Here is a 16,844-nt window from a genome sequence, read left to right as displayed (position 1 = left end):
ATTTAAAGGACCAGGGTGTAGGATTTAGGGGGATCTATTGTCAGTAATGGAATATATAATTCATAATTATCTTTTTCTTAGTGTATAATCACCTGTAACTAAGAGTTGTTGTGTTTCCATTAGCTTATAAATGAGCCCTTACATATGGTGCGGGACCTTTTCCATGGAGCCTGCCATGTTTCTACAGTAGCCCAAAACAGACAATGCAAACACCGGCTTTAAAGAGGGCCTTTCACGTTTTAACGTTATCTGAAGGTTCTCATACACGCTTGGAGAGGAAGGGGTGAGGGGAGGCGTACACACTGCTCCTTTAAGACTTGATTTGTCACGCGTACTAAATGTTTTTTTGGTGTCATCTCAAAGTACAAGGACACTGTAAGATACTGACACTCTTTATATCTACTGATGCATTTATCCTCCACTCCATAAACTGGCCAAAACAAACCACACAAACATTTCAATTGGACACAGAAAAAAAGCTCAGCATCTTGTTTGCTCGTGTGACACCAAATACTATTTATTAGGGCTTTACAAAGACTACAAAATCCTCCAGATGAGTTAAATCACTGTCTCTGTCTATTTACATGATATGTTACATACAAATGTACAAAATATAAAACATTTAAGGACAAATGTTTCACCCAAAAAGAAGAAAACGTTCTCTCAAACCAGAGTAAATGCTATGGTTTTCAACTGAGATGTAACTGCAAAGTGGTAAGTGTGGAAAAATGACCAGCTGATCATCAACACTATGGTGGACACACTAATAACGGTGTCAACAATCTGCTAGCTCGGAAACTCAGGGCCTACAACGGGAGTGTAGAAGAGGGTGAATTGTGGGAGATCTAAGCTCAGGTTAGATACATGGGTGTAACTGTAGGTAAGGAGCAACTTGTTACCATGGTAACTAACTGCCCCCTTATCATGCAACTTACACACCCTTGCAGACACAAGGCTGGCCAAGTTGGCCAGATATATGTGTGAACCATCCGACGCTTGGCTGCAGAGACACGTGTGAAGCTGAACACAGGTAAGATTGTAGAGGATAGGATTGTCCTGAGGTTATGACAACATGATTTCTTGGTCTATGATAGGCTTTGACTGACCAGTAGCACCTGTTGGGTTGTTGGTAAATGTATACAGTACGGTGTCAGGTCAGCTTCGGTGCCTCGGACAGCTTAGCAAGCCTAACGGTGGCGATAAGCTTGGGTGAAGATGTCCAGAGAGGAAGTGCATCTAAGGAACAACAGGCATTCCTAAAGACGGAGAGGATCCAGAGAATATTATGGCAGGAGGGAGGGGGGGGGAGGAGATACTGGAAAAGTGCCCATTTTTTTGTTCTCAGTCTGTGATATTAGTGAGTTAAAAACGGTTTCTTACTGTACACCGTATGCGTCCTGCATAGGCAAAACATCCAATCACCACAAGACACACACCTGTTTCTGACAGCGTGTTGAGTTTTTGCATTTCTTTTTTTTTTTTCTCTGTTTTCAAAGTACAATAATTTACTCAGCGGGTTAAGCATATTGTAACATCAACAGGGCAGAATGCATTTTTGATTCACTGTGCAAGACTTAAGTATTTACAACCCACCCCGACCTCAAAGTGTGCAAAACCAACCCACTCGTTAAACAAAGAGAGGACAATCAAAATTCTAAATGGCTTCCGTCCAATACACGCATACGTATCGGTAAAGGTCTCTTCTCAATGCATTCCCCTTTTAAAAAGCTTCAAAACATGCTCATCAGGCTAGAAAACCCAAAACAGTTTGGTTGTGCTCCTGTCAGTTCAAGTGAGCCCAGCTCAACTGGGCAAAAAACAACTTAAAAATACCACACCCCTTTTTTAAATGTTTTTACAATATTGGTCAGTTTTAAATTCAAATACAGCATCAACTCTTTTATATTTTTACTGTCAGAAACAAGAAAGGGAGGTTTGGATGAAGAGGGAGTCACAAAAAAACAAAAGAGGCTGTTTTTCCAACTACAAGCAGCTTTTTTGACGTAGCAGGAAGCAGATCATCATCATTATCATCATTCGACATTAGCATCTCTTCTTCTCACTTTAGCCAATGGGAGCAGAGGATACCTCCCAAACCTTTGCACATTTAAGGCAGTGGGTGCAGGTGCTGAACAAGAGTGCCAGAAAGTTCCAAGCATGACACTGTCAGCTCATTCAGTTCAATATTACAAATACTTTGCTGATTGATTAGCTCAGATTCATATCTGTTGGAGTGAAGGTCTTGACATTTTTCAAAGTCAGCATACTGCTTTTCTCTTACTTTCTGAATTTCCCTGTTGCAGCAAGCCCCACCCACTTAGTTCTCCATGTAGGATAACACAAATGTCACAAGAATTCAGCTATTTGCAATTAACTGTTCGCTAAGCCCCAGCCCCCTTTGCAAACGTTGCTACGCCTGTCAAGCTTTCAATTCTCACACCTATACAGCTTACAATAACCACAGCATATCTGCCACAAGCTGTAGCTAGCTAGCTAATTAGTCTAACGTTCTACTTTTTAATGTTTCTGAATCTAGTAAATGGGTCTTAAATGTGGACTTGATGGCTACATCCATGATATTGGGCTAAAAGACTAAGGATAAAGCAGCATTAACAGCCAACAGTTAGCATCCAACCAGTTGTTGATCCATGTAGTACACATGGAAATAAAGAAACAGCATGGTTCTTGTACTGCTATAACTAATGCAAAGCTAGTTAACCTGGTAACATCAGACTGCTTTAATTTTAAAAGTTAGTTAGTTTAATTCTAACATGAATCTGTTTGGCTGCGTAGCTTGCATACTTGTTCATATTTTCAGTATATTTTCACTTTTTAATGGTGCAACAGAAAAGCCTTTTAGGATGAGGACTAACCCTTGTGTTTGGCAAATGCTATCTCAGGGTAATATTGACTGGGGTTGCTGGAGTGTTGCTTCCCCTAATTTAATAAAGAGCAGGTTATGCTTGGTTACTACTGTAGATGGTAGGCTAGTTAGCCAATAATGCTAACATTTGCAACTAACACTCCACAGTCTTTAAATGCTGAGTATCTCTCGAACTACATCTCCATGCACACCACTGACGTGAAGAAAGCTTGACAGAGTTGCCGAGTTACGGTTGCTAATGATTGGACAATCGCTGTTCAAGGGAGGAGTTTAACGAACGGTCGATTGGGACAGTTCTGTGAGGACCCACAGAAGGCGCCGCCTGCTGTATTATGGTGCATTGTAAGCTATGGAGTGACAACAGGCTGTAGAGCGTGGAAAGCCAAGAACAACGTAATCTAAGTTTACAACCATGATCAGCTGTGCATTGAAGTCCTGTGTGTATGTGTGGTTCTGTGTGTGTGGACATTTGGCAGTAAATCAAAGGGAAACATTGGCACTTGTCCATTTTGTTTTCTTCACAGCAACAATGTGGCTGGATGACACACAGACAATCTACTTTTCTTGTGCTTGCTGTTTGCATGCAGGTCAGTGAGGAGCGGCTTGGCAGTGCCTGACACTGAGGAAGCTCAGGGCAGGAGACCAGCACCATGAAGCCCAACTGACAACTGAGCAGAAGGGTTGTGTGCCCTTTGTGTGCGTGTTATGTTATGAAAATGTAATTCTTGTGATCCTAGCTGGGCTGCAGAGGGTTTTGCAAATGTCTCAAATCAACCACATATGATGCCAACATGGAGGTGCAGAATTGTCTTTATGCTCAGAAAAGGCAAAGTCACCCTAATAAGGTGAATATAGTGCTAAACAATGTGTCCCTCAGCTCTGAATCCATTCCGATATAGTAACTTGTGAGGAGCCAGTTCAGATAAACAGCTGGTTGTTGACTGTGTCAGACATTATTGAAGCACACAATCAATCTGATGGACCTGTGATGAATCTAAAGAAAATCTGTTTACGGACATTTTTCTGTTGTGGCCACCAAAGGGCATTACATCACCTAAAAACACTATTCTCCTCTCCTCTTACTTGACTCCCTCAATAGGTTAGGTTTAGAGACGAGGGTCCCAGGGTGCTATAAATAGTGCCTTTATCAAGGACACTTTGGCAGACTGGATTGTTGGTCACATGGGGGCTTAAAAACCAATTAAAGCCACTGATTAAAGGACAGTGTCCTCCTGCTGCCTGTGTGTAAGTGCATGAGTGTATATGTTTGTGTGAGAAGCACCTCTGTAAACAAGGAAATACATAAACAAGAGAACCTGCCACCCCCCCTCCCCTTCCCCCAACCCCCATTGTAAACATCTGAAGATATATATCTGGGATTAACAAAAGAAGAAGGAAAAAAAGAAAAATCCAGTTTAAACTCGTGGCTTTCTCTTTTTTTCTGACACCCAAAGTTAAAATAATGGGCTGACCTGTGGCTCCTCATGGCTGAGCACAAATGTGATTTACTCCTTGGAAGTCAACTTCAGAGGAAATGCTGTCCCTTGTCAGACACATCCTGCCTGCACATATATGAAAAGTTGTATTCTCAAATGTTATACATCCATTAAAAAAGGACTAGCTGACCTTATTAGTGGATGTGTTTAAAATATATTTGTGGATCCAACTCAGACGACTGTTTATCATTTTGACCACTGAGGCTGAGAAGTTGGCTACTGCTCTTTAAAACACACAATAATTTGATTTAGTATTGCACCATTGTAATGTAAAAAATATGTGTTTTCTTTCAAATGGCAGGTATACCATTTTGGATAATAAAACTTTTCATACACCATACATCTGTGCACTATATAAGTGTCTGGTAGGCTCAAAGGTTCCAAGGTTGGAGGGGTCCGCTGTCTCCCTGCGCAACAACGCTCTTGGTCTCATAGTGCAGACTCCAGCGAGGAGTCCAGCTGGTCGTCATGGTGACTGGTGCTGTCGCTGTCGCAGCTCTGTGTGCTGGAGTAGTTAGCTGCCTCCTGTAGCCTTAGCAACATGTTCATCTGAAAACGCAACACAAAGAAGGAAACGCCTTAATGACAGAGATTGTGCGTGGAAAACAGTCCAATCCGTACAGTGTCTGCCTGACTTAATGTACACAGCTGCCTGATCACGCAGAGCTCTAAACTGATCACAAGAATCATATCTAGAAATGAGAAAAACAGTTATGAATCAAACAGTTCTGGTCAAGCGACTGTGCCTGGTCGAAAGTGACACCTTCCTTCCTGTTTGTACCAGTAAAAAGCCTACTCAGTGAGTAGACAGCACGCCACACTTAAAACACCTGTTATCTACCGAAGTCTAATGACTCACAAAGTTTGTCTTTATACTTTACATGTGGTAAGCAGCACTTTTAAAACCTTGCGGTAAATCACCACAATAAAACGACAGAACTTCTCATCCCTGCAACTGAGCTAATGGTCTCAATAATGCACAAGTGCTGCTGCATCTGGCGCATTGCTTCAAGTGTTCCTAAAATGAGCCTTGGCACACTGCACGCAAACTGGTCACACACACACACACACACACACACACACACACACACACACACACAATTGCTAAATCAAGCCAGTTGTTTTTGGATGACTACCCTTTAATTCCTTTTGGGCTGCAATAACCCACCACATGGAAATTCATTCTCTCTCTCTCTCTTTCTCTCGCGCTCTCCCTTTCCCCCTCTCTCTCTCTCTCCCTCTCTCTCTCTTGCTCCCTCTCCCTCTCTCTCTCTCTCTCTCTCTCTCTCTCTCTCTCTCTCTTTCCCTGAATAGTTCTGCCTCCTGTGTGTGTGTTTTTTCTTCTTCCCTATAGATTTGACTTTACTTGGAAAAGTAAAGTCAAGGTAACACTCATCCCAGGTTTCTATGGAAACAAGCATCCTTGAATTGAAAAACTTTAAATTAAATAGATCAAATACATATAACTCCAATGTAAGAAATCGTGGAGTTATTGTAATTCACTTTTAAGTCCTTCCATGTGTATATAGTCCTTTCATCTGCTCTAATGTTGTTACGTGTCTTAAATGCTATACATAAACTACAAACTCCTGAACAGAATAATCAATACAATTGTTTTGTGTATGTCTTCCTCACCAGTGGGTCTCCCTCTGTGTCACTCTGAGACACCTGCTTGGACGAGGCTCCCTCCTTGGATGAGCTGTAGCCGTCGTATCCCACGTCCTCCGGCCTCAGTTGGAGCAGTGACTGGCCGTCCTGCTGCAGCGAGGCGGCGTTCCATGGATACGTGTCGTTCACCCACTTGGATGGATCCTCCCATGCTGTTCTCTTGCCGTATAGCTGCAGGTGTGACAAAGAGGGAGAGGAGGTATGAATGAGGAATGGACATGACCAAATAAAAAATATCCAAACCCTACATCAGTGCCTGAATTTGACAGGGAGAAACTGGATTTATTTTCTGAATCAGATTCTGATATTTCTATAAAGGTGCATCCCCAATCACCAGCACCAGTGTTATGCGTACAGGGACAAATAAAGGAGTCCAAACTAACCTGCTATTGTTATTCATATATGTGCCTCCTGTGATGTGCAGTCATAAAAATCAGAGAGTGTGTTGACTATCATTATCTTCTCAGTTCCATTACTCGTCTCATATTGTTTAACCAGCTGTACCAGTCACAGACTGGTGCATGAAGAAAATGGCCGACTGTAAAAGTACAGAAGTATTGGTCACTAAATTTACTTAAAGTATCAATAGTGAAAGTACTCATTATGTAGAATGACTTCTGTCGACCCCTGTAATAACTACAGTTGTCAAATAAATGGTGAAAAGTGCAATATTTCCTTCTGAAATGTAGTGGAGTAGATGTATACTTATATAAAGTACAAGTGCTTCTAAATTGTACTTCACTACAGTAGTCGACTGAATGAACTTAGTTATTTTCCACCACCATGAGTGGTAAAAGAACCTTTGTCCTGGAGGTTTAAATTCTAGTCGCCACTGAGGCTGGTGATCCAGAGAGTGGATTTCCAGTGTTGCCAGGACGTACCTGCAGCCCTTCCCTGACAGCCTCCAGCAGGTAGGGCACCAGGGAGTAGTTCCACAGGTCAGTGAACCAAACCCGAGAGCCTTCTACATCCATGGGACACGACAGGAAGAGACGGGGGCCTGTAGGGACAAAAGAGCCTAGGTGATAAATGTTTGTGGAATAGAAGGTGGAAAGGCCACAGACACTGAAAAGACTCTTAACACACGTCGCAGAAGAGTGGCGGCACAAGAACATCTAACACGGTTATGGTGTGTGTCCATTGTCAGCGTCATTTCAACACATCCCATTCATTTCTATGCGAGCAGTTGTGCAATGCATTCTGGTAGCCTCATGGGGACTTTGGAGAAGAAGCTGGGTGTCGAGTCGCCGGCTCCTCATTTGCATAAAATTGAATCCAGCCAACACTATGCAAATGAGGAGCGGCCGGCTTGGCTCGACGGCTCTCAAAAGCTGACGAAAATCTATAAAACTGACCTCTGTCGACCTAAAACGAAGAAAGATTCAGCATAGCCTATTTCTCGCATAAAATATTTTCAGAAATACGTTTCGGTGAAGAATTTTCGTAAAATAAGAGATCGTATTGCGAACGAGCCGCCATTATGGTCAGTTTTGAAATCCAAGAGCAGCCAGCCCCATGTGACGCACTTGTCCAATCAGCTGCAGCTATCGCGGTTGTAGGAGGGTGTAGACTGTTTTCTTTGCTTGTCAGTGGTCATTGAAGAGAAACTGGTGGCAAGCCCACTTGGGTGCAATGCTGGGAAGCTAGGCGATCCCATCTGTGAAAACAACGCGTATGTGGACACGTACCTTTACACTTACACTTTTAATTCTAGCAATAGTTCATGTTTCATTCACTAATAGTCTTGCATTGCCAGATCTCCACAGTGCTGTATTAGTGCTGAAGTATGGTCTGTCTACACCGCTTATAATAATACATTTTATTTATGGGCGCCTTTCTCGATACTCAAGGACACCTTACATGAACAAATAGTAAAAGATAAAAACAGATGCAGGAAGGGGACGTCTGAGAGATGCGCAGGATGTCAGGCTTTATCCTGTTGAGCCACTGATTGTGACTCATTCACTAAAAATCAAAGACTTAATATGTGTGTGTTCAGTACTTCACCCAAATCTCTCTTTATATTCCGTCACCTTCTTAAATATGATTAAAAAAAACTAAGAAGGACATTTGCGATAGGACTAAGACTAAATTAAAAACATTGCTGACAAAATTAACACTGCACCATACTGGCTTCGGTATCGGTCTAACGGTACACAGAGAGAGAGAGAGAGAGTGAGAGTGTGTGTGTGTGTGTGTGTGTGTGTGACTGACCTATGGTGACATCGGAGGAGCTGTGTGCCTCCAGGAAGCCGTTGAGGTGCTGCCAGGTCTTGGGGATCCAGTCGATGATCTTAATCAGGTCATTGCTGCGCATGTTCTTATCGATCTCCGTCTCTATCAGCTTCCGCCGCAGGAAGCGGCCCAGGAAACCTTTGACCGGCTCAGTGTGGTTGGTGCACAGCACCCACCTACGGCAGGACACACGATCAATGGTGAAACAGAAAGGAGAGAGCTAATACACACAGCTCAACACTAAACCACATTTCTCATCAAAGCAGCTCAGAGATTTGGGCTTATTTCACTTCACCATAATATATTCATAATAAATTCATGTCTGGCCCATGATAAGCTTTCCCAAATTACTTTATATTTGCCAAATCATCAGCTAGTCAGACATGCCAAGCAGAAAGGATCCTCACTCAGAACTTACATTATGGTCTAATTTATTTCCATTTAACGAGGCTAATTATCAAAGCGATGTAATTACAGCATTCCCCTGTGGAAGAATGCCTTTAGTTGACAGTGAGTGAGAAATAACATGTTGATGGAGGACTGAAATCAAACACATTATCTGACAGGTGAAATGATGCAAATCAAATAAAATTTCTCTGTGGAACCAGTAATGTGTACAAATTACATATATTACAACATGATGAGTAACTTATAGAAATCACCAATGCCATAATATGTTGAGAGACAGTTTCAATACAGTGACATTTCTTCTTAACAAGGTTGTGGTTAAAGTGTGTGTCACAAACCTGAAGTTGTGGTGTAGCTCGAGGTTAGGAGAGGAGGACACTCCCTGGTTCATGGTCCCAATAACATAAGGGCTGGATAGAGACAAACACAGTCACAATCAACGTGCTTCACTCAAATTTGACTTGACTCGACTTTTTCATATGATGCATTTCGGACTCACCATTTGTGGTACTTGCAGTTGAGGAAGCCGTTGAATATGTCACTGAGGGAGCCGATGTGGTGGAGGTTGTCCAGGATCACCACAGTGGGGAGCTCTGTGTCCGTCTCCTCAGAGCTGCACTGTTCTGCCAGGGTGGAAAGGTACTGACGCAGGTCCTGGGGAAGAAAGCATCAACACACAGGTTTTCATTTGGATGCAATATAGTCTATATCCACGACGTTACACTTCTGGGATTGCTCTGTTGTTGCTGGAAATTCCCTCTATTTGGCCGGACATCCATCACCTTCCTCTTTCTTTGTGTTGGCGTTCTAACCTCCGGTGGATTTCTGAGGACTATGGTTAACTGCTCCTCAGATCTCTGCAGGGTAAATCCAGACAGCTAGCTAGACTATCTGTCCAATCGGAGTTTTCTGTTGCACGTCTAAAACAACCTTTGAACGTACACGTGTTCCACCAAAACAAGTTGCCTCCCGAGGCTATTTTGCAGCGGCACCGCGGCTCTGTCCGCTTGTGGCGCTTGTGATTGGTTTAAAGAAATGCCAATAAACGAGAGCACGTTTTCCTCCCATCCCAGAATGCTGTGTGGACTAGCCAGACCCTCCTCTGCAGCGCTGTGGAGGAAGGTCTGACAAAGTGAGACTAGATGCAATAAAACTACAAATGGGTAAAATTACAATGTCTTTTTGCCAACATAAAAACAGCTGCTTGTGATGCATTCTGGAGCCCATTTTTTAAATAATGGTATATTTGTCTTGGTCTATGGTCAGTTCTGGCTCCAAAAAACCAAGATGGCGACAGCCAAAATGCCAAACTCAAGACTTCAAAACGGTAGTCCACAAATCAATGAGTGACATTATGATGGCTACTTCCACTTCTTTTTATACAGTCTATGAATGCAACCAGGTGTACATTTTTTTTTTGCTCTACCCACTGAACCAACCCGGCCACCAGGTGTACATCTTTGAAGATCTGTTAATATGTGTGTTGTCTGGTGAGCTGGTTGTCACTTTTTACAATTTAAGAAAAAAAAAAAAATTGATATCTGCTTCTACATACACACATCATGACAATTTTCTCTAGGATGTTGAAAGGCATTATGGGAGATGTAGCCATCACTAAGAAGAAGCAATACTGTAGATATGGCAGACTGGGGGAGAGTGAACACACCAGAAATTCAAATTCAAAGAATGTATCAATTCCTCTTCCTACCTTGCTGGAATTCTGGTCCACGTTGAAACTGGCAACGTTGTGCTCGGTCACCTGCTGCCCCATCTGGGAAATGATGTACTCGGCCAGCTTGGCAGCCATGAAGGATTTACCAGTGCCGCTGGGTCCTGAGAGGATGATACGGCGATGCTCCATCAACAGGTTGAGGTACCGCTGGATGATGGGCTTCGGAATCAGCGTGTCAAACACCAGGCTGTCTATACTGTTCTCCCTCACACCTACAGAGGAAGGGAGGAAGGAGGGAGCGAATAGGATGGATAGAAGAAAGAGAAGGATATGAATGTAGTTATATGTTGTATTAAGACTGCAGTTCAAGTTAACATGTATTTCTCTATTCCAAAACACTATCCTTGAATCCAAAGCTTGTTCCTACATCAGCTGTAATCCTGAAATAGAAACGTTTCCTTGCTGCCATACCTTTGAGGTTGACCTTAATGATGTTGTTGTCGCCCACCAGGTAGCCGCAGGGCAGCAGCTCAGGCACTTCGGAGGCGTGGGAGCGAACCACGTCGCCCATCCTGTAGCAGACGATGCTGTCTGAGCTGAGACCCAGGCTGGTCAGAGGGTCCACCCGAAACACATACTCCTGCAGGGAGGGAGGGGTTCAATCAAAGAATTGCACTATTGATCATGCTTAAATATAGCCTGGGATTGTTGTCCAACATATTTTAAAATGGACAGTTGTTGTGTGCATCTGTGGATCTTACACAAACAAAACGGTTGTTTTATAATGTATAGTTTCTGTAAACCTGATGAAAACACTGAAAAAAAGAGAATATACAAGCAGTAACAGAGACAGTGTGCAGGAGCTTTTATCATTTTTGTCCAAGGCCGATGCATCTGTCACACATTCAGAGTTTTTTTTAATTTTCTTTGTAGGTATATAATTTGTAAGATAACTAACGATTAGGCTATTCTAAAGACGAAAAAGTATACCTACATCCAATGGAAGGAGGTGGCATACACAATCCAAATCCAGGCAATCAAGTGGAATAAAATGCCTTTAATAAATATGAGCCTCTGTGTGGCTGGATGGATACAGCATTTGTAATAAGAGTACATGCATTACTCTCTTTTTTCAATTAGCTTTATCCCAAAAAGCATTTGTATTTAAAATGAATGACCAGTAATTCCTGTTAAACACCTTAGAATAGGCATCAATTATTTGCAAAAGTATCCAGCTGATTAACAGGTCCCTGGTTTAATTTACTCTAAGTTTCTTACAGCTATACAACAATGTAATATACAAGACCGTTTTGTGTGCCTGATGCCTATACTTCCACTATTCAACTACCATAACATATGTGTGCCTTTCTTGCTATGACAAGTCAAAGTGTCTATTATGTGCCTAAGTAACAAACCTGAACCTCTGAGCACTGGTGTGTTTTTACCTTGAAGAGGCGTCTGATGACTCCATCCAGAACATCCCACTTGGTTTTCCCACTCACACCGATAGACCCAATCAGGTACGCATGGGTTTGTGTACCCTGAAGAGTTTTCAAATTGATCAAAACAACAGGAGAGTCAGATCAAATAAAACTACAGTGGTTTTAGCTGGAGGAAAATATTAATAATGTTTAACTCTTTATCCACTGACCTTGGTGCTGTATGGCCCACTGTTGATGGTAACCACTATTCGCACACTCCGGCCCTCTTTGCGTAGATTGCCCTCGTAGCCGTCATCTAGCAGAATATCTGAAAACAGAACTTTCTGTTAGGAAAACACAGACTTTAATCCATCAGAGCCTTGATTCATTATAAACAAACTCTCACTCTGCCTGCTGGCAAATTAGAGCTGGAAATGGACAAACAGACTCCAACAGTAAAAGATAGCTAATGGGTTTCTTTCATGCGATAATTACTTTTACATCTAATCAATGTTTTCATACAGAGAGTTTTCTAGTGAGTGCACAGAATGATAATGTAAGAACGACTGTGTGTTAGGAAATTAAATAGAGAACAATCTAAGGGAAAGGAACAAAGATTTTTTTAGAAGAATAAGTCGAGATGGAAAATCATTCAAAAGGAAGAGGTGTATTGGAGGTTTTTAGTCAGTAGGAGGATGGGGGCTGTGACAGCAGTGGGACAAAATCACACACACAGCTGTTCGAATGAAAAAAATCACTTTTCATCAACCTGACAATGTGTGTGAAGAAGTAGACACTAACATCACCTTGAAGCAACAATCAGCCCTCCAATAGGCGACTTAGAGTCCCTCCATTTAAATGCAACAGGCTAAAGAGAATTCTTTTATACGTCAGTCTATCCTGTTGCTAAACCAGATTCAGTGTGCTGCTGAGATCTGAATCCAGAGGATATAATGTAATATGCATAATTGTCATGACTGTTTGATGTGTTTTGTACGTATATGAAAAGGGTCATGTGTGTAACTGTATGTTCAACTGGTGTGTAAAGTTCTTGAACGGTACTGCCTAAAGGGGTAGTCAGACCAAAAAAATGGCCTCCGGTGATTTGGAGGAGGGTCACTGAAACGGCCTATTTGTGCGACATCCTATTGTGTTCTTTAACCCCCCAACGTAGCACAAGTAGACTTTATATTTCACAATTACTGTTTTCCATCATATCGTTTAGAGATTTTGACGTTTCCGACTGCACTTGAAGGCAGCTTTATTTCACAGGAGAGAGAGAAAGACAAGAGACGAGCGAGACATAGCGAGTGCTTTGGTGTTGCAGGAAACATTCAGCTGTTACACAAACTCCCGGGCAGTTAAGTGCTTGTGTTTCGTTTTTTACCCTCATAGTGTTTTAAAACTTTCCTGCGGCAGCGATAGAGGCAGTGATGTTTCCCGTTTACTGTACGGGATTCTCACACCGCCTCAAACCAGAGCTCAAAACACTCTGACAAGTCTGATCGCCAGTTACATGATAGGCCACCGCAGCGTGACGTGGAGTTGCATTTCTCCAAAAGTTGAGTTGGTCTTTTTGCTGCATGTCCGCTGCGTTCTTTTGAGTGTTCCCCTGGGGTAACAGCTGCCTCAGCCTAAACACACTACCCCCATTCAAAATGAATGGAAAGACCTGCGTTTTTGCCCAACCGTCAGATGACCGACGCAGGCTCTCTGAACGTGGCCTAAGGATGCAAAATGATTTTGAGTGTAAACTGACTGTAAGTGGAGTCATGTTTCTGGCAACCTGGAGAATGCAAGTCCAATATTCACTCTCCTTTAGCTATATTTTTGGTCTCCACCAACTCCTGGGAAAATATGTGTTAGCCAAATGCTCCTGTGTTTACTAGGTGCGAGAGTGACCCGTAAGTTACAGGCCAGAAAACCAAAACTATGAGCTGAAAGATACCACAACGCTCTATGGAGCTGAGAGGAACTGCAGTGGCAGGTGATAATTCTCTGTGGTTTTGTCACAGCAAGCGACAGCTTTCACGTACAAGTACTGATGTGATCCATTGTTAATGTAAAAATATTGATAACAGCTTTAACTATTAGGGACTAATACTCCCGAGTGCTAAATAACAAACAATACAAAACTGCAGCAAATAGAAGTTTGACTTATTTGTTTCCTGCCACCTTTAACCTTTGACCACAGCCACACCGCTAACAACTCCACCACGAGTCTCTCTTCATTCTCCTTTTCCCAGACTCCATTTTGGAGAGTAAAGAAGATCCATTTGCATTCGGCTGGCTTCCCTTAGCTGAGGGCTCTGTGTTGGGGTGATAACGGCCCGTTGGCCCACACATCTTCCCACGCGTCAACGCTCTCGGCTCATCCCTCCATCAATTAATGAGGGCCCGAGTCCTCGGAGAGAGCTGCGCCTTCTATGTTAATTACAGGACAAGTGAGAGGGACAAAACTCTTTCACTTCTTCAGGCCTGGAGAGATTTTCAGCATATGTGTTTGTTTGTGTGTGTGTGTGTGTGTGTGTGTGTGTCTGTCGCCAGCCCTCGCGCTAGAGAGAGCAGCTATTTCATCATTTCATGCGGCTCCTCTGAATCACTTCTCTCCACAAACACAATTCTCTCACATTTATTGAGGCAAGTGTGGAGAGAGCTAATCCAACTTGATGCCACAGAAGAAGAAAAAAACGTTCTGCCCTGAGAGCTGCTGCAGACCATAAAGTGTGTCCTACGGCTTAACTAAAGAGAAGAACATGGCACTATACGCCATACTTGAAGGTTTAATTCTTAATAGCTTAATACACCTGCAAAAGGTTTTTAAAGAAAAAAAAGAACCAACTTGTCCTTCTGACAACTAAAAAGTATTTCTGGGGGGTATTATGTTGAATACTCAGTCCTTATTAGCAGTTGAGACAACAAAATGACTTCTAGAGACAATACCGGTATATCTTTTCTAAAAACTAAATGTTTTCTAAAAAGAATGCACATCACATCAGTCAGTCAGCCTGACTTTTATTTCATGTGTAAAGAACATTTTCTGCTTTTGCTCTGTTTTGCTGGAAACGGATATGATGCAGTACAGTATAAACAGAAAATATTTAGGTGAATCATTGGTAAAAATATCGATTCTAGGGAAAAGAAAAAACAACTAAAAAAATCACGATACATACGATTTTTGATTTTTTTCCCCACCCCTAGTGAAGACTTCTCCCACTCTCCCACTTCCTGCTCTCAATTCTCAGAAACACGCTGATGTACACAAACACATCCGACAGATGCGCCGCAGACACCACAGCTGACAGTGAACTGACCTGACATGATGGTGTCCGTGATGTTGAGGTTGTTGAGCGACAGCCCCAAGGACTGACGGGAGGAGGACGAGGACGTGCTGGAGGTCTCGGAGGGCGGCCGGGCTGTCTTGATGGGCGTGGCCGTTGGCGTTGCGTTACCGCTGGACTTGAGGCGATCGTTCTCTGCTTTCAGCGCCTCGATCTCATTCTGTTTAGTGACAAAAGAATGAAAATCAGACAAAATGCCTCATTCATTTCAAGATTATGCATCACTTCTATTGGACTCCCGCCAGATTGTTTAGCATTGGTCTGAAAGACATCAAATTGTTGGAAATGTAAGACAGAGGACAGCCAATTACTTCATGTCCTATGGTCCTCAGTCCTGAAATTTCGACCAGGATACATGATAACCTATGTCTGACTGCAGGGACCCAGGTTCTATTCAGCCCAAGATTATTTGTTCTGGGAGATGGATCAATCTTAAGTGGGATGGATAAACACATAAGAAGCTGGGTCCAGACTAGTTTAATGATAGCCAGACATATTATTTTAAGAGGAAGGAAGAATGAAGGGGTGCCATCAATCCAGGAGTGAGCTTGTGAGATGGCTAGGATGGCGGTGCCCTGTTCAAAATGTCATATAAATGGTTTGCCAGATTGGATGTCTATACTAGAAAATAGGGAAAGTACCTGAACTTTCTGGAGAGCTCCTAGGAAGCTTTGTGCTGGGGAGAGACGTGTATGATGGGCTTATGGTGTTGTCATTTATACATATAAATACATATGTTTATTTGGTTTATGGCTTATCGTCTATTTTGATACTATTTTGTTGAATGGTCTTAAATACTGTAGTTACTGTGTCATCTTTTCTTGATTTTTGTCTGGGTGGGTGGTATGTTTTGTATGTTGTTAAAAAATAAAAACTGTTAATTTATTTTGATTAATTTTTTGAGCTTTAAGGCTCTCTTTGTACCGGTTAAGTCTCAGATAAGGAGCCTGACATGATCCCCCAGATCTGAGCCGAGACTATAGGCTTCTACAGACGAGGCCATCCACATCCACGAAGATCCACTTAATTGAGACATTTATGGGGATATTCTTTGAACATATGCTCCTTTTAGGAATATGAAATGTCGCAGCACCTTTGAACATTAAACTTTAAACTGATGGGTGGTGTCTCATTGCAATACATCAATGGGAATTATATAAATAAATCAGATAAGTGTATTTATAGGGAGAAAAACATCATCTTTGTATCTTTTTATCCCGCTTCATGGGCAATTGTAGTAAAGTAAGTAATTTATTAATTGCCAGTTTTGGAGGCAATACAGCATGCTGACTCAGTGTAACTTGTGATAGCTGGAAAGCCACAGTATCCTATGTTCTCCTAGTTTTATGTTTCCTTGCATTATTTTTTCTCCATGAGATGCCTCTAGAGAAAACTGATGGTTTGATATGGCCTAAGAAGTAGGGCTGACACCGATTAAAGAAATTCTTAGTTGACTAACACTCATTCGATTCTGTCGCCTAATTGATTAGTTGATTTAACCGAGAGGTCTGGAGAACTGAGTTTCTCCAGCAAGAATCGTGCAAAAGCACCACTTTAAATCTTCTGCTTACCAGAGATGTGCTCATAAATTATTTGGCAAAAAGTTTTCAGCATGACAAAAAGCATAAAACGTGACTAATCGACTAAGAGGGGACAGGCCTACTAAGAAGACAGGTATAAACATGACTGATGAATCCTTCATGTTTGGCAGAAGTGATA

General features: G+C 42.2%; 1 protein-coding gene across 6 annotated transcripts in view; it reads right to left on the bottom strand.

The window, feature by feature from the left end:
- Positions 1–501: 501 nt before the first annotated feature.
- nav3 (neuron navigator 3) overlaps positions 502–16,844 on the bottom strand; it is a 221,515-nt gene continuing 205,172 nt past the window's right edge. For all 6 annotated transcript variants that reach the window (XM_078243124.1, XM_078243119.1, XM_078243120.1 and 3 more), the window contains 11 exons: positions 15,099–15,285; positions 12,015–12,112; positions 11,809–11,904; positions 10,835–11,003; positions 10,400–10,635; positions 9,191–9,345; positions 9,030–9,101; positions 8,263–8,459; positions 6,936–7,048; positions 6,016–6,225; positions 502–4,929 (listed from right to left, as the gene is read on the bottom strand). In XM_078243124.1, the coding sequence (XP_078099250.1) occupies positions 4,810–4,929; positions 6,016–6,225; positions 6,936–7,048; positions 8,263–8,459; positions 9,030–9,101; positions 9,191–9,345; positions 10,400–10,635; positions 10,835–11,003; positions 11,809–11,904; positions 12,015–12,112; positions 15,099–15,285 (1,653 nt within the window). In that variant the 3' untranslated portion in view covers positions 502–4,809. The remainder of the gene's footprint in view (positions 4,930–6,015; positions 6,226–6,935; positions 7,049–8,262; positions 8,460–9,029; positions 9,102–9,190; positions 9,346–10,399; positions 10,636–10,834; positions 11,004–11,808; positions 11,905–12,014; positions 12,113–15,098; positions 15,286–16,844) is intronic.

This window comes from Sander vitreus, chromosome 23, assembly GCF_031162955.1.
Source record: "Sander vitreus isolate 19-12246 chromosome 23, sanVit1, whole genome shotgun sequence".
Taxonomy (NCBI): Eukaryota; Metazoa; Chordata; class Actinopteri; order Perciformes; family Percidae; genus Sander; species Sander vitreus.
This window is presented reverse-complemented; position numbering and strand designations above follow the sequence as displayed.